Source organism: Hyperoodon ampullatus (assembly GCF_949752795.1).
Source record: "Hyperoodon ampullatus genome assembly, chromosome: 11".
Lineage (NCBI taxonomy): Eukaryota > Metazoa > Chordata > Mammalia > Artiodactyla > Ziphiidae > Hyperoodon > Hyperoodon ampullatus.
In genome coordinates, this window is record NC_136924.1 from 84889725 (window position 1) to 84908807 (window position 19083).

Genomic DNA, 19083 nt, shown 5'->3' on the forward strand with positions numbered 1-19083 from the left:
AGTTCTCAAAAATAAAAGCGTTATTATTTTTTTTCTCTCACAAAAGCATTAAAAAATAAGTTGGCAAGATCTTGGTAATAGGTATCAGATTATTGGGAGATGAGAAATAGAGATAAAACTTTTATTTAGATTTAGGTTCTGCCTATGAACTATTTGCTGTAAAGCAAATAGATTTATTTTTTCAATATGATTTTTTTTTCACTTGTAAGAAAAATGAAGTTACTTTTTAGATTCCGGGATGTATATTTTTCTTCAATAAAGAAACCTAATTGACTTAATTTAACCTAGTATTTCCCAAATATATTTTACCATGGAGTCTTCCATTTAAAGAAAGAAACTTTCTTTAACTTTGGGAAACTTAGATATAAAGCAGAGTTTTTTGACAAATTATCTTTTTAGAAGTGGGGATAAAATTATATAATAAATCATAGTAGGAACCTGGCATGGAGTTTTATTTTTTTTTTATTTTTTTTTGTGGTACGGGCCTCTCACTGTTGTGGCCTCTCCCGTTGCGGAGCACAGGCTCCAGACGCGCAGGCTCAGCGGCCATGGCTCACGGGCCCAGCCGCTCTGCGGTATGTGGGATCTTCCCGGACCGGGGCACGAACCCCCGTCCCCTGCATCGGCAGGCGGACTCTCAACCACTGCGCCACCAGGGAAGCCCTGGCATGGAGTTTTATATCTAGAAAGTTTTCTCTGGTGTCTTGAGATAATAAAAAGAATCTCTGATTTCAAAACAAATTGCTTAAATATCTTCTAAGAAAAATCCTATTTAACTCTTAAAAAAATCCATTTTGTTCTCAGAATTTTCAACTAGCCTGCCTTTGAGCACATGCTATTAAATGATTTATGCTGCATGTACTTGGCTTATGTCAAAGTATCAACATATGAAGTCTTATCTAGGCTCCACAGGGCAAGATTTTTTTTTAATTAATTAATTTATTTATTTATTTTTTGGCTGTGTTGGGTCTTCGTTGCTGCACACGGGCTTTCTCTAGTTGCAGTGAGCAGGGGCTACTCTTTTTTTATTTAAAAATTTTTTTATTGGGGTATAATTGATTTACAATGATGTATTAGTTTCTGCTATACAGCAAAGTGAATCAGTTATCCATATACATATATCCACTCTTAGATACTTTTCCCATATAAGCCATTACAGAGTATTGAGTAGAGTTCCCTGTGCTATACAGTAGGTCCTTATTAGTTATCTAATTTATATATAGTAGTGTGTATGTGTCAATCCCAATCTCCCAATTTAAACCTCCCCCCCCTTACCGCCTGGTAAACCATAAGTTTATTTTATACATCTGTAACTCTATTTCGGTTTTGTAGATAAGTTCATTTGTAGCCTTATTCCATGTATAAGTGATATCATATGATATTTGCCTTTCTCTGTCTGACTTCACCCAATATAACAATCTCTAGGTCCATCCATGTTGCTGCAAATGGCATTATTTTGTTCTTTTCTATGGTAGAGTAATATTTCATTGTATATATACCACATCTTCTTTATCCATTCCTCTATCAATGGACATTTAGGTCGCTTCCATGTCTTGGCTATTGTAAATACCACTGCAGTTACCACTGGGTTGCGTGTAGCTTTTCGAATTATGGTTTTCTCTGGATATATGCGCAGGAGTGGGATTGCTGGATCATATGGTAATTCTATATTTAGTTTTTTAAGGAACCTCCATACTATTCTCCATAGTGGCCGTATCAGTTTACATTCCCACCAACAGTGCAAGAGGGTTCCCTTTTCCCCACACCCTCTCCAGCATTTATTGTTTGTAGATTTTTTGATGATGGTCATTCTGACCAGTGTAAGGTGACACCTCATTATAGTTTTGATTTGCATTTCTCTAATAACTAGTGATGTTGAGCATCTTTTCATGTGCTTTTTAACCATCTGTATGTCTTCTTTGGAGAAATGTCTATTTAGATCTTCCACCCATTTTTTTATTGGGTTTTTTTGTTTTTGTTTTTGTTTTTTTAATATTGAGCTGCATGAGCTGTTTGTATATTTTGGAGATTAATCCCTTGTCGGTTGCTTCATTTGCAAATATTTTCTCCCATTCTGAGGGTTGTCTTTTCGTTTTGTTTATGGTTTCCTTTGCTCTGCAAAAGCTTTTAAATTTCACTAGGTCCCATTTGTTTATTTTTGTTTTTATTTCCATTTCTCAAGGAGGTGGATCGAAAAAGATCTTGCTGTGATTTATGTCATAGCGTATTCTGCCTATGTTTTCCTCTAAGAGTTGTATAGTATCCAGCCTTACATTTAGGCCTTTAATCCATTTTGAGTTTATTTTTGTGTATGGTGTTAGAGAATGTTCTAATTTCCTTCTTTTGCATGTAGGTATACAGTTTTCCCAGCACCACTTATTGAAGAGACTGAGGGGCTACTCTTGGTTGTGGTGTGTGGGCTTCTCATTGCGGTGGCTTCTCTTGTTGCGGAGCACAGGCTCCAGGCGTGTGGGCTTCAGTAGTTGTGGCACGCAGGCTCAGTAGTTGTGGCTCGCGGGCTCTAGAGCACAGGCTCAGTAGTTGTGGCACTGGGGCTTAGTTGCTCCGTGGCATGTGGGATCTTCCTGGACCAGGGCTTGAACCTGTGTCCCTTGCATTGGCAGGCGGATTCTTAACCACTGTGCTACCAGGGAAGTCCAGGATATTTTTAATATAAGGGCTTTCCAGAGAAAATGTCTTCTGTAGTCCCTGGCATTCCCACCTGGACATTGAAAGCAGGGTGTGCTTGGGCTGATCTTAAGGAGGCTGTCCATTTCAGTGAAAGAGAACCTATAGATTCATCAGGTATAGTAACAGACTAGAGATTAAAATCAATTCTTTAACTCAGTGTTTTAACCAGAAATGGCAAGAAGCCAGGTGATAAAGTCTGTGGTTCAGAGAGAACCTAAGCTCTCTTCATCTCAGTTTTTAACCTGAAACATGGAGATGATAGTACCTCTGTCTCAGGGTGTGGGAAAGATTGTGAAGCATAGTTTTAAGCTACTGTGCATAGGACTGGCATGCTGTAAGTGCTCCATAGTAGTCACTGGTGATGGTAGTGGGAGGATAGGTATTTAACAGTCAGCTGAGATACTGGCAGTAGCTCTTCTGAGAGAATTTTCTGAAGATGCTAGTTTGGGTTGATTAACGATGTCATTTTAATTGTAGGTTAAATTTGTGTGTTAAACTGAGGGAGTGTGCTGGATGAACTGGGGACAGTTAGGACAGAGTTTAAGTTGGTAGGGTGGGTCTCCGCCTCTTTGGGCAGCCATTCCCCTACATTTTCTGCTGTGACCGGCTCTAGAGTGATGCTTTCCCTCCTGTCCCTTTATCCCATCTTCTGAAATCTGGGGAGAAGAGTCAAAGAATCCTGAATAGAGAAATCATTTAGGTTCCTTTTTTTCATACTTATCTGAAATCTTATATGCAGATGGTTTCCAGCATGGAATTTACCTAATTTATTTCTCAATTTTTGGTGCAAGTAGTTTTCCATTTAGCTTACAGAATTTTTATTTTCAGTGTCTCTTACCCAGAATATTTAAAAGGTTAACTATCAAGATTAAGTGTAAAGTGCTTTTTTATACTTGGCCACAGTAGTTTGAGGAAATTAAAAAACTTCTGTATTCTTAAAATTGAAAAATCTTAAAGATTTAACTTATTAGGTAAAATACTAAAGTTTCCAGTAACATAAGCTTACCTGTACATTTCTCATTTAAAACTTATATTTTAAAAAATTTAGATGAAAATAAGGAGCTATCTTGACTAACCATTTTATAATACTTTTAAGTAAAATTCTCCTCCCGTCGTCTCCCTTCTCTTCCTTTTCCTCTTCCTATCATCTGGGCCAAACCTGTCCACTTCCACTGACTGTTTTTTTACTCCTTTTTATATAGCCTAGGTTTTTCTTGCCCTTGTTAAAGATTACTTTTAAATTCGAATGAATTTATTTCTAAATATGTATGTGTGTATATGTATACACATATATGCACACATTTTTAAATACTGTATCTCATGGGTTATTGAGGTGTGCAGGACTGTTTGCCTCTATGGTAAATGGCTCCAAGTTGCTATGCTGTGTGAATTATGCTTTGGTCAGTTCGTATTCTCCATGATTTAAGCAGACAATCAGTAATCTTGCTGTGTTTAATGTGCCTGCTTCTAGTAGTATTCTGTATCTCTTTATCTCCCAGCTTTTATTTGCTGCATTTAATCTGCTGTGGGTCCAGAAAAAAAGATACCAATAGATTTTAGAATATGTTCCTAACATTATACATTTATAATTACCATATATCATCATATGAATATGGTCTGTGGGGATCTCTTATGAATGAAGTACCTGAAGTTTAGTACTTGGAACCGTAACAGTTCTTTTGACTGTTGAGAGCCCTGTTTTGCTTATTTTCCAGTTCTCAGTTATGTTCTGAATAGCTGAGGCTACAGGTAAGTGACTTTTGGTTAAGTGAGCTACATTAATCTTGCAGCTAGACAGGTTGAATATTAAGTTTCCCTTACTTGCATCCAATTTGTACAACGTGAGAGGCTTCTGTATTTGGGCAACCACAGGAACTCCCCTTTCTTTCTGGGTGTTGTTTCAATGAATTTCCTTTCTCTGCTTTACCATTTCTCTCTTGCATGCTTCTCTTTGTCTCTAAATTGACAAGTTTGATATCCTTGAGAGAGAAGGGGAGAATAAAGCCTAAAAGAACTTGTAGAATTTTATCGCCCCCCTTACTGTCATCTGCATACCTCTCCCCTTTCTCAGTACGCATTTATGTATTTACATTTTTTTCCTGCCGCCCCCATGTTGATAGAGTAAATAATCTCGCACAGTGATTCTCTGCCCACCTGAACTTGACATTGGCTCTTCTCTTCACCTTTCTATGTAGCTCTCAACCTGCTCTGCTCATCTGTGTCTCCTACTCCCTGAGTCCCACATTCTTTTCCATCTCCGGCCCCAGACCTTCAGAGTCTTTACCGGTAGCCTGGGATAGGGTATGTGTGTTGAGGGAGAGTGTACGCCCACTGAGAAGTAGATGTGGGGTAGCGGGGCAGGCAGATTCCCCCCCGCCCTCCCGTCTCATTGCCACCTTGCATCAGAATAGGACATTGCGAGGAAGGAAGAGTGTGTTCAAATATCTTTTTTTTTGGGGGGGGGGGCACGCCGTGTGGCTTGTGGGATCTTAGTTCCCCGACGAGGGATTGAACCCGGGCCCTCAGTAGTGAGAGCGAGGAGTCCCACCCACTGGGCTGCCACGGAAGCCCCCTGTTCAAATATCTTAATTTGGAACTCTGAGAACGTTTTTTTTTTCTCATTTAGAATTGATAAAAAGAGTGTTCACACATGGGAAAATGGATTTAGAACTCTAACATCCAAGAAACCTTTTAATTACAAAGCATCTGTAATGCATAATTGGTAGCCTTTTGTAAGGGGTAGAATTCATTTCCTTATGACAAGCTTTTTAACAAGCACACTTTTTGTACTTCACACATGGTCAGTTGTTTCCTTCCCCCGTTCTTTCTACTAGGAATTTCCATTTTTTACCTTGACCGCGTTTCCTCCTGGATTCCTCGTGCATGTCGGAGGAGTTGTTAGTGCACGCTCTGTGAAGCTTTTGGATCGTATCCACAATCCTGGTATGTTCTTTAGAAGTTTGTTTTCGATGTTTCATTTACTTACATTGTGATTATTAATATTGATTTTTATAATTTTTTAAGCCAAATCTATCCAGAAAGAAAAATGACAAAGTATGAACTGACGCACATTGCTCTAAAATATTTGCAGTAATCTTAATTAAAAATAATTAAACTAAGTAGAAGTATATATTTTAGTTACTTTTGTATACAGAACAAATCTTGATTCATCTTTGGCCAAGGTATATCACTTTGAGGGAATCCTTAAGTCACTCTTGAGTCAGCTATTATTTTCTTTGACCCATGCAGATAACAAATTTTACAATTTGATCATTGTGGCCATTAGCTTAAGATGTTAATTCTTTTCACTAGCAATAACTCTTTATGGATTTTGAGTAATTTCCTTATTCATAAAAGAAGTATTCTTTTAAAATGTAATTGTAAACATTGTGTAGAGTGCCTAAGAGTTTAAAAAAGGCAACTATTCTCTTTGGGTCCTTGGTTTCTTTTATGTAGCTATTTGTTCCATATAAGTGAACAAGAAAAAATAACATCTCACTTCTTTAAAACACGGGGTCTTGATTATAAAAGAGAAGAGGCATGGAAGTCCTAGTAATTTCAAGCCCTTGGATTAAAAATGCTTTGATGATTTTTCTAAACCTAAAATAAGCATGATAAGTATGGTAGGAACTTTCCTGTGGAATCTGTTCTCACATCTCTCATTGACTAGATGCCCAATAACTTGCTCAAATCATTTATTATTTTGATCACATACCTTAAACCTGAAGTTATATTAATGTTCTTACTTGGCACATAATACAGATATGTTTTTGAAAATTTTAAATTGTCACTTTCAGTAACCTCTCCCTGGGGCTTGTACCGACAGCTATATAAAAGAGAAAAATGCTTTGAAATCATTGTATGCTAAATACAAATAGTAATTTTGAGGATACAGAGCATTACCATTCTTTTAGATTTTTAGGAAATTTAATCTGTGTCCCATGGTTTGATGTCATTTGAGTTAAGCAGAATGGAATATTTCTAGACCCTGAACAGGATTTCAGAAAAGCAAGACTAGCTAGGATTATTTAACTCTAAAGCTGAGCAAATACATCTTTTAAGCACCAGTCTTCTCTTGTTCTTCTCTGGTTTATTTTTTTTTCCCTGTTCCTTACTTTTTGGGTCAATCTAAGATCTTACCTTAATGTAGTATTTGCGTATTCTGCAATAATTAAAAGGCACGTTTAGACTGAGGCCAGTTTACTGGATTGAGACCTTGAGGACTATGCCAAGTTTCATACCTATGTGTTTAGGAACTTGAATTATTTGGAAAGTGCAAGGAAATACTGAGTTAATACTTGACATTAACTGGGTAACCCAAGGCCAGTTACCTGTGTTTCTGTGGACCCTTGACTCAAATATTTTGATAGCTGGCACCCACCTGTGGATCTAATAGCTCCAAAAATTCAGGAATATATTCAGTTGTTGGTGATGTCTTCTGTTTATTGAAAACATTTTGGTGTCATCATTACTTCCATGTACTCTGAGTAAGCTGTAGAGTCTGGGAGAACAAATGAAGGTTACTTAACTAAGTTTAAGTAGAGAGCCATATTTTACATGGCATTACTTAAAAGCAACAACAACTGCTTTTGGGGATTTTCCATGCTTGCCAGTTTATTCTAGCTGTGTAAGAAATGTAAGAATCCAGAGCCAGGGAAGAAAACACAAATCCATCCTTATTACAGAGTATGTTTTGTGTATTGTAACTACAGCTCATCCATTCTCTTCCTTTCCTTCTCTATCAGAATATTTTTTCAATTCACATAGAGAAATTCTCAGTTACTAATGTTTTATTTCCCAGAAGACTGTGGGCATATACATATAAATACTTTAATGTTATATAAGTTGTATTTCAGTTTTGTTTTATTTTCAGTTAAACACAAATCAATTACATAGTCTAATGGTCGAGTTATTATATTATTTTGATATAGTCATCACATTCTTTGTATTGTTTTTTTTGTATGTGTATTATGCATTAAAAAGGAACATTTGCTTAACATTTTCTTAATCTCCAGGCCCCTTAAATAATTATTCATGAAAAAATTTTAATTTTGAAAAGAGCTGAATGTTAAAACAAAACAAAACTCAGTTAGCATCTACCATAATGATGATGTATTAATTTTATGACACTGAGTTACTCTGCCGAGAGAAAATTATGATGGATGAGGTGCATGTGCTGTTAAAAGTGCTGTATTGGACTCTCAGATGAGTCTTGCAGCTATTTTTTGTCTAGTGAATATGGGAAATTTTCTTTTCACACTGAGTGTAAAAGGAAAAGTCTTATTTTAAAATCACAACCACCTACTAACTCTATGGGTTGTTATTTTGGAGTTATTTCTTTTAGAACTTCCTCTTTTTAAACATTAAGCAAACAGGGTCATACAATAAGGGAAAGAATGGGGTGGTTTTGAAAAGATAATTATCTTTAATTAGACTTTAGTTAATGTTAGATTATGATAGCATGTTCCTTCTTCTCTGTCTATTTCTACTTCTTATTAACTCTGCTGTCTGTGTCTTTCTAGTTCCTGTCAAGTGGTGTTGTCAATTGTGTTCTTATTTGTAGTGTTTTTTGTTTTTTTCTTACTATTCTGCACCTAAAACTGATCTACTAATTTGCTGTTTTGAACTCAGCCTTTGTCGGAATTATGGGTAACACAAGATCTTACAAACTGCTAGACTGGAATAGTTTCAATTCAGGTATTTTAATGGTCATTCAGTACTACATATGCTGACAAAAATTATGGCAGCTCAGTGAAGTTTTTAGAAATGTTCTAGATTAAATAGGCTTAATGTCAATTCAGTTATACAGATACATTTTGTAATATGTATGTGATAACTTTTGTAATCTCCATGGAAATGGCAAACATAAAAATGTATTAACTAAAATGAATTAATCAAAACCATAGAAATACCATAAATTATGAATGACTTCTGTTAGGTGATTAACTTTCAGAATGATAATTTTAAATTATATTTATTACATTTTGGACAGTTTTTTCATATCAGGTAAATGACACTGGCATTAGCTTTGTGATTAAGGAAATAATAATTGTTAAATATATATTATAAGTATTAAATGACTAGTTTAATAATTGTAAAGTATATTTAAACTTCAGTTGAGATTTGATTATAATATACTTAGTGCTCTATAAGTATTATAAAAGTATAACAGCATTTTTATTTATAATTCTAGAGTGTTCCAAAATTTGGTAAGTAAGAGCAGATTTTGGGGGGATTAACAGCTTTCATAAGCTTTCCTACTTCCCCTTCGAAATGAGAATATATTTTTTCTTTTTAAGTAATTTTACATATGAATATAGTTTGTAGCTTTTAAAGAAACTAAACTAAGATAGCTTTACAGCTGATGATGTGGTTTAGAGTCAAAGGCAATTTTTCTTTTTGATAAAAGCATGTTCTCTTAATATAAATATCTACATTTTTATGTTATTTCTATTTTAGATTTAAATTAAATAATAGAGCCATTTTCATTTAGTATAAGAAACTGGTATTTTCCTATAGAACTTTTTCAGTTAATTGCATCAGAAAGTACATCTATTTACAGAAAAATAAAAACAGAAACACCAGGAGGCTTAGCATTTGAGATAATATCCCATAATCTTTCCAATATTGTAAACTTTTTTTGTTCTTAGGAGTCCAGGATGTAAGTAGTGCATGTTTGACTATGAAGTAACTCATGTTCATCATGTAGATTTACCTAAAGTCAGTCTAGTCCACAATCTGATCAAGTCCAACCTTTGCAGGTTTAGACGGACATCAATTGGTAAATCTTTGGGGAAATTACCTCTATTTCCTATCCAAGTTTTTGCCAGCATGTTATCACATTGATTAGAATTAATCATTTGTAATGTCATGCTTTATACTTAATTTTTAGTGAGAAATTAAAAATACCCTGCTGGATTCATTTAATAAAAATAAGAATATATTTTTAAAACATAGGCAGATTAGGGTAGTGGGCAGAGAAAAAGGCTAATTACATAAGAACAGGACATTCAGGGCATCAATCATTAATAATTTAAGGAGGCTGAAACCTTGTGAGGGCAAAGATGTTTAGAATGAGAGATGTATTAAATGACAGAACAGTTTTGGAAAAGTGGAAAAGGCAAAAGTTAAATCTTGTAGACATAATAAAGACTTTGTCTCATGAAAGCAGAATTACAGAATTTGGCGAAGAAAAACATGGTTGAGGAAGCAGTATATCTTGCCATCATTTAAAATAAAGTCCAGTAGTAAGTATAAGAAAGAAAAGGTGGATATGTTATAGCATATTAAAAGATGACGCTTTTAGTTTAATGTGCTCATAGTTGTATGCTTTTGATTGAGGTGTTAGAATCTTTTGATTCTAATTGAGGTGTTAGAATATTTTGATAATAGTTGGCACATATTCAGAACCAGGTTTTTTCGGATACTAGTTTCAGAAAAATAACTTGATAATTCAGAAAAAAAGTGATTTATTTGGTAAATATATTCAAATCATTTATATATTTTTCTCCATCATTAGGGAATATTTAGCCACTCCTGTCCTGTATTACCATAGAAAATTAAGAATTGACCACATCAGTAAGAAAAGTAGTTATTGATACAGTTTTTATTAATGCTAGAAACTGTTCATCAATATTGTATTTTCTGGACTCTCTGAATACCAGGTGTTAGATGCCTTCCAAGAGAAAAGAGAAGGGAACACATGGTAGTCAAACATACTTACTAATTATTAGACATTCCTATTTCAGAAACATTAAAATGTGGAAAGATATAGGAAAACATTTTATATCACACAATAGTATTTCATGAAATATATATCATGCACACATTTATTAGAATTTATTTTGTGCCATACAGTTCACTAGATAATAGGTGTGCAAAGGTGCCAGTCCTCCTATTTTCAGAAAGCTCTTATTCTGGGAGGATAGAAGAATATGTAAATGGCTTACTGTGTGTTATGGAGTGATACAAGATACAGAGTTAAAGAGGAAGGCAGGATTAACTCTGTGTGGCAGGGAAGCTTATAGAGGTGGTAATTCTTGAGCTCAGTGTTGGATGGTATATGGGAGATTCACACAGATTTATTTTCAGACAGTGTATTTGGAGCCATGTTAATACATTCTTTGAATGTAGTTCTGAAACTTCAAGCATTTGCAAAACAATATCCTAGCCATTACTCATTCGATGATGTTTATTACATAGCTACTTCATACTTTTTTTAAGTTTTTTGCCTTTAATACAGAATGTCTTGGTTAGTTTACCTTTTTTTTCCTACCCCCTTTTCTCCTGCTTTGTTGCCTTAGTTTGTGTTAACTACAAGTGATAGAAAATATTTTTATAGAGCAGGAAGAAGGGAACTCAGTATCTGAGAATTTATTTAAAAATTATTACCTTTTCTTACCTTGTTTCTTATTTTTTTTGGCCTGGTAACAGACTTTGAGAAAGACAAGATGAATCTTGCTGCTAGGAAGGAGGATGTAACATTTGCAGATCTGTATGTGACATGCCAGGAACAGGAGGTGCATAGGAATAAGACAGGGTAGCCCATGGCCACATTTGCATTAAATCATTGACTAGAGGTTGGAGAATGGATTTAAAAGCAGCAAGACTAGAGACAGGGAGCCCAGTTAGTAGACTGCAGTGGTACTGGCCAGATAAGTGACCTAGGATTTGGTGGTAATAGGAGAGTGAAAGGTTTATAGTGCACTTACTATGTACTACATACTCTTCTAAGTGCTTTATGGTAGTAGGTCATTTAATCCTCAAAACACAACCCTGACATAGGTATTATTCCTATTTTGTAGATGAGCAATATGAAACGTAGCAGTTTCCCCAAAGTAAAATAGAAAGTGACTGAGCCACACTATCAACCTTACTACTTTGGCTTCAGGACTTACACTGGTAACCATAAATTTACAAACTATTTATAATGTAAAATCCACAGGACTTGGTGATTAGTAGGATGTGGTGAGTGAAACAGGCTCTTGGCAACTTTCAGCTGAGAGAAAAAGATAGATTATGGTTATTCCACATGTCTACAAGTCTTGACATCCCAGGGGGCATGTGGAAACTCAAGTCTATTTGAAAGTTCAGTTGTAAACTTTTAAGAGTAAATTTTCATAGCCCGAGCTTATTGTGTCTCAGATGGCTATGATCTTTTTTTTCTTCTGAGTTTACCACTAAAGGTATTTCTGAATAGCTCACACATACATGTTTCTTAATTAGTAATAGTCTCAGTGAGTTGAGGAAAATTTGTTATTCTTTCTTGTGTAGGATGCATGTCAGCTTAGGTAATTTTTTCAGGAAGTGACAAGAGGAAATATAAAGTAGTTATATAATGTGGTTTGAAAAGTACTAATTTGAAATAGCTTATAAACTTAGACGATATTTTTAAGAGTGTTTTTAAGTCCTGAGTTAGTAAAACAAGGTGTTTGAAACTAGGTAACTTTTCTTTTGTTTCTGAGAATATTCTAAAAAGTTTTTTTTTTTTAAGTTTTAGACAGATTGTAGATTTTAAGACATATTAGACTGAAGATTTTCTCAATCTTATAGTAAATGAACTTTGGCTAGTGATAATGCAAGCTCTAGATTAGTGGTTTGAATTTAGAATATATTACTCTTTTGTTAGTTTTTAGAACTGTAGTTTAGAAATTTCACTTTATTTTGGGGGCAAAAATTAATAGTTAAAACCTAAGAAATGTATAGTTACTGCTTTAAAAATATTTAATTTTAACAAAATACGAGTCAGCTGACATATAAGGAAATATTTATAGAATATACATATCAGTCTGATCATGCAAATTTTTCTTCAGTGGTTGTTTGTGGAGTGCCCACCATGTCTTGAGCACAGTGCTGGGGATTGGGAACACCAGTGTTCATGCAGTGTAAATCCTCATCCTTTTTACATACCTGGTCTAGGCTTTTTCTTATACTGTTTTACTGTGTTTGTGTGTGTGTGTTCGTTAAATGGAGATGGGCTTTCTTGGAACTTGAATTCTGCTGATGATCTCAGCAATTATTATTTTTCTGCGTCTGAGAGACACTCATGAGCAGCTGTGCAAACTAAGCCTAAAGTAGTTAAGCAGATTTTGGTTTTCAGTATTTTAATAAGGTTTTCAGGAAATAGATTATATAGAGTTCAAGAAGGCATAAATATAGCATGCGCGATATGTGAGCTTTTCTTTATAATGTGACATATAACTGTAATAGATAATTTTCTCTGTATACATAATGTAATGATATTCATTACTTTTCATTCTTTACTATCTGTTAAAAAAAAAGTCAGATGGGTAATCTCCTTAAGTGTGAAATTTCACTCTTTTCATATATATGTATATGTAAAGTGTAACTGGATATTCCGTTACATTATTTTAATGTAACATGTAAATGTAATATATCATTCTCTCTCTGTGTAAAATAATGTAACTGGTCGCCAGTTACATTATATATAAAGAGTGAAATTTCACAATCAAGGAGTAGATTACATATTTGACTTTTTTTTTTACAAATAGTAAAGACTCCAGTTTGATCCAACATGGATTGTATCCCAGCCACCATCCTAACATTATAAATTACTATGTCTTGAAGTTTGCTATGACTTTGCACATCACTTCTTCTATAGTGAGACTCTTCTTTTTAGTCTGTATTGAATCACCACCCAGTTTAAGGTTGTATACTCCCTTGAACCTGAACTCTCTAATTTCTGTTTCATTAGGGGAAATATATCTTCTTCAAAAGGTTGTTTTGGGTTGGAATATTAATTTCAGGTATTTGAGAATGTAACTTTTTGTGCTGTCCATTAACAAGATACACTATCATGGGCTTCCCTGGTGGCACAGTGGTTGAGAGTCCGCCTGCCGATGCAGGGGACACGGGTTTGTGCCCCGGTCTGGGAGGATCCCACATGCCGCGGAGCGGCTGGACCCGTGAGCCATGGCCACTGAGCCTGCACGTCCGGAGCCTGTGCTCCGCAACGGGAGAGGCCACAGCAGTGAGAGGCCCGCATACCGCAAAAAAAAAAAAAAAAAGATACACTATCATTGTACTGAAAATCCTACCTAACACTTCATCTTCTCTTGCTTATTTAAAAATTAGATTGAATAACTATCCATTTTCTGTTTTTCTTTCAACTAGATTAAAGGATTCCCAAGGACAGAGTTATTCTCTTTGAGAGCTATATAAAAATAGAACTAAATTGAACACTTTAGGTAGTCAGCATTTCTTAGTTGCAAGTGTGTAATTGCCTAAAATCTCAAAGGGATTCAGTTTTATAAAAGCATGTTATGTTGAGTTGTTCACTTCTTTACTTTTTGAGGTGTAAACTATTACTGTCATTTTAGGAATCTTTACCAGTGTCACCTTACTTCAAAAACAAGATAAAATGCTAAAACGATGGCAAGATATCAAGCTATGGCCATGCTCTAGACAAGTAACAGTAGTAAAATGAATTGACTGTGGTGTCAATCCAGGCGTGAAGACATTATCCCTAAAAAAGGCATCAGTGAGGTATTGATCTAGATAGAGCTCAGTTCATGCCTACAATTAAAAGGATATAGTAAAAGATTTGTGATATTAACAATGAAGAGTTTTGACCCTTAGAAGAAAAACATAGAATAGTATGAAATATAGTTTGTATAAATAAATAACTTTTAATATGTCCTAAAGTGATAATCTTTTTATAATTATAAATAATTCTATAGATTATTGGGAGGAGCATGGTATTTAAAGTGAAAATATTTTTTTCTTGACATCTCTGAAATGTTTATTTGCAACCCTCGCATCTCAGCTGTATATCCTTCAAGTGACCAGATTGTATCCAGTTTCATATATGGCATGTATAGTTGCCAGTAAATTTTTAAGCCAGACTCTTTGTTTTGCCTTTTATATAAGTATGGTAAATCCTTAGTTTTTACTTTTGTAGGGTGAATAAAACACTTCAAATTCACTAGTGTGTTTCCTGTAAGAAATGTAATTAGCTGTTTCTAAGCTTTAAAAATTCCATTAATAGAGATTAAATACTATGATATTTCTCAATTTTCAGTGGTAATAAGTTAGGCTGAGTTATGATTACTACTTGACTTTTCTCTGGCTCATCTCTGGCATTAAGTATAAACTAGGCTTTGAAGATAAATTTAATTTTTCTGTAATATTAAATAAATTGATTTATCCTAATTTTATCTTAATTAAGCCCTAAATTCAATAGCCAAAAAGTTCCTTTGACTTCTTGCTTACAGTTGTAGGTAATTATTGTTATTGTTAATCCATTTACTAGTTTGTGATTAAGTGCTCCCTACTGTATGCTTGCCTTGCTTTCACCTAGAATCTAGGGCCATTACTTTCTGTAACCATTTCAGTGAGCTGCCATAGTTTTCAGTCTGTACTGTCACCTGATCCAAGCATGTGCCAAAACATCCACTGTTTCTGGCTCTTGTCTGCTGAATCTGCTTTGCAAAACCCTTCGTTCTTTGAGCTTTTGCTTTAGCCAAAAACCAAATTTAAGAAATTCTTTGGAGTGTGGACATATGCCATTTGCTTCCTTAGCCCCCCTGTTATGTAACTCTTTAGCTTTTATTAAGCTTGTAAATACTTTATTAAGTACAACAGTGGCATCCCCATGTGTAATTGTGTGGCTCATGTGTCAAAATAAAGGCTGCTTGTGAACTTGTCAGAAGAGAATGAATGCTGTACTTGCACTGCATTCAGCATTTTTTCTTGTTTGTTTGTTTGTTTTTTAAATCAGCCACTTATTCTTTCATAGTGTTTGGTTTAATTATCTGATTATTTTATGTATTATACCAAGGTAAGTTTGATGTAAAAAACCTTTGTATTCTGTGTGCTTACATGTATCTCATAGTAATTATTATTACATATTTTTCCATTTAGGCTTGCTGGCCTTTCTAAATAAATAGATCTTGAACTTAAAATAAGTAACTTCCTCCATTTTTCATTAATTTAAACAACAATATTGTGGATTACTTCCTGTAAAATTCATTTTTAAAACAGAAAAGCTACCATGTATTACTTGCAGCAAGATGTAGGCAAACCTAATGTGAGAAATCTAAAAACGTAGTATATGATTATTTGGTTTAGCAAGTAATATTGTAAACTACCGGAATGATTTAAAAAGTAAATAGCATGTTCTACTATTAAATTTTAGAAAAGTTAGACTTTTTATTTTACATAGTTTTTCAGGAAAATAATTATTTTCTAAACTGAAATATATTTCTCTTATTTGTGGTATCTATTTTCAAAGAATCATAAGTACTTTGATAGATTGATCAGCTACTTGAATATATATCATCTTATGATATAAAATTTCCCTATTAGGAAAGGATGATGTTAAATAGATATCCGAATTGGTCTGAAAACATGTATGTCCTAAAAAGAATAGATTTGAAAGTGTATTTGTGCTGTTGACGTCTACATGTCAGTTAGGAATATGAAGAAGTTCTTTAACATAGTAGTGTATGTGCAAAATAGGGCTACCTAATTGTCTCACACATTCCTTAATTCATAATATTGATTGCTAACACCATATTGTAGTATTTTCTGTTTCTTTTCCTTCTTTATCTTGTACTCTGATCTTTTCCTGAGTTTCCTGGAGTTTGCCTTTCTTTCTTTTCTTCTGAAAGAAAGTTTTAGGGTAGCTCTGTATTGGATCCAAAACTTTAAATCAAGAACTGGCTGGCATCATTTGTAGTTCTGGCTTTTATCTCCTCATTTCTTCCCTTTGCTGATCTCCTCCCTGCGGAGGAGATCATAGGAATGTGAGCTATACCAAGGCTTTTAACCTTTCTTTACTTTGCTGTCTTCAGTATTTCACTAGTGAGTATGATTCTACTTATTCTACTTATTTTGAAAAACGTATTTGAAAACTGCATAAGTACTGAAATTCAAAAAAGAAGGCTTTTGGATTGTTTGATTTTCAGTCTTATTAGTGCCTTTTATGTGGAAAATTTACAGTAAGAACTTAGCATATTATTTAGAGTTGTTTTTTCTATTCCAAATTGTTCCCAAACGGAATTGCCACAAAAAGAAACAAATTAGGATATGCTGATGATAGACCGTTTCTGTTTTTAACATCTTTGCACTTAAAAAGTTGCTATATATGCAGCTGCTGTTGACCAGTAGTTTGCAGCTAAATGCAAGTGATTAGGAAGTATGTGTGACAGATGCTCCGTCTATAATGCTCCATTACAAGCAATATTGGACTCCTCTATGGTAATAAAATGCAATTCTGTGATTCTAAAGCATTTTCTTAATGACAGAGCCATTTATGGAGTTACAGTGTTCTATCTGAAATTTGTCCTTATATACATTAACCAGATTCTTTGTATTAATCTTTTAAATGTATTTGCTTTCCTTATTTTGCATCGTCCAGTCCCTTTATTTCTTGCCACTTTGCTTCAGGACCCACATCTCTTTAGAAGAATGGCTACAGATGGCTTTCTGCTTTTTAACATTGACAAATCTTTGTCTTGGAAAGAACCCAGAATATAGCGCATTATAAAAAATAGGTACCAGGAAATGAAATCAGAATTTAAGTTAAAGTTATGGATATGACTCATAAGGTATCCACTCAGTGAGGTGAGACATAGGATGTCCTTTTAGGTTAAGATTGGAATCTGGAAACTCTGGGTCTACCTTTCAAGTTGTATCTAATAAAATACATCCCTATAGATGTCCCTTAAAGTAATAAAGCAAATAGAGCTAGGTGGTTTATCTTCTAGCAATCGAGTTTAAAATGTTAAACTTTTTGAGAAGTAGCATTAAATTGAAATGTTAATAAGCTTTTTGAGAAGTAGCGTTTTAAAGATGTGAAGTTTTAAAAACTGTTGTAGAATAGTACTTCTTTGCCTTCCAGAGTATGCTTATTTTAAACATTTCTTGTTCAAATAGACAATGTGCTATATTGAGTATTGAACTGATTTAAAATTTATTTTTCAGATGAACCAGAAACTCGAGATGCGTGGTGGGCAGAAATCAGACAAGAAATAAAATCACATGCCAAAGCATTAGGCTGTCATGCTGTAGTGGGCTACAGTGAATCAACTAGCATCTGGTAAATGAAAACAACTTGATTTTCTAGATGCTGTAAGTTACAGATTGTCATCTGAAAGGGGGAGAGCTTTATGCAGATACAGGGAAAAGAAGAATAGTGGAGTGGTCCAGGAGGATGGGCTTTTTTAGAGTATATCACACCGAGGTTCATACGCCATTTTTGCTACTTAATTAATGTGAAACTTTGGGAAAGTTACTCTACTCCTGTGAGCCCCAGTTTGTACACTGAAGTGGAGATAATAACTGCCTATCAGTTAAGGTTATTGAGGGATTAAATGAGAATATAATACTGGCACATAGCAAGTATTAACTCTAGGCCTACTTTACTCCAGTATGTGACTCCGCTAACTCCTTCCTCTGGGATTTTGGAACCCTTGATCTATTGTAAATGAACTTGCCATGTGTCTTTAAAGTTCATTGTAAACTCTTTCTGCCTTCTTTTACTAACTGTAACTTAACTTTCTCCTGCCAACAAGTCATCCTTTCTCTTTTTTTTTTTTTTGCGGTACACGGGCCTCTCACTGTTGTGGCCTCTCCCGTTGCGTAGCACAGGCTCCGGACGCGCAGGCTCAGCGGCCATGGCTCACGGGCCCAGCCGCTCCGCAGCATGTGGGATCCTCCCAGACCAGGGCATGAACCCGTGTCCCCTGCATCGGCAGGTGGACTCTCAACCTCTGCGCCACCAGGGAAGCCCACAAATCATCCTTTCTAACTCTACCCAGTTAGGAAGGGACTTCCGTACTCTTAGTTCTCAATCCACTTTTCTCCTCCCTTTCATTTGGACAGCCTCTCCTCCTTAACGTCCATGCCATTCCACAGTTCAGAATTTTCTACCTCCAAAACTTTCTTGTGCCTTGTTCATTACTGCTTGGCCCATCTCCTCCAGTTAAACAAGGTTATCTCCCTTCTAACAGCCTGGCATTGTACTTTCTCATTCTCAAATCCTCTGTCCCCACGTGACTTTCAGCCTTATTTTGGACCTCACTGTCACTTGAAACTGCTTCTCTTTAAAAATTTGAAACCATAAAGTTTCCCTCTTGGATCACAACTTAATATTTTTCCACCCATCCCATTTGCTCATTTACACCTAGTTTGTCTTGACCCTTATCCTAACCAAGAGTTTTCCCAGCTCCTTACATAGGTTCTGACTTGACTTGCTATCTGCCATCCTTGAACCCTACTTCCCACTCGTTCAGAAGTTTGTATTGGATGTCATCTAGAAACTGTGTGACCTTCTGCTGTCTTCTTTTTCCACCTTGTGCTGGATAATTCTTACTGCCAGCTATTACATGGATAACTCTCTTGTGGTGGTGGCGATCATTTTTGTTGGAG

General features: G+C 35.1%; 1 protein-coding gene across 22 annotated transcripts in view; it reads left to right on the forward strand.

Moving 5' to 3' along the window:
- The window catches only part of C2CD5 (C2 calcium dependent domain containing 5), a gene marked incomplete at both ends in the record, with an annotated part of 81627 nt that overhangs the window by 28948 nt on the left and 33596 nt on the right, over window positions 1-19083 (forward strand). For 15 of the 22 annotated variants that reach the window (XM_079714267.1, XM_079714255.1, XM_079714268.1 and 12 more), the window contains 2 exons: window positions 5526-5634; window positions 17638-17752. In XM_079714267.1, coding sequence (XP_079570393.1) covers window positions 5526-5634; window positions 17638-17752 — 224 coding nt within the window. Of the gene's footprint in view, window positions 1-5525; window positions 5635-8322; window positions 8389-17637; window positions 17753-19083 lie in introns of all 22 variants that reach the window. The other 7 variants (XM_079714260.1, XM_079714270.1, XM_079714264.1 and 4 more) reach the window with 1 other exon arrangement.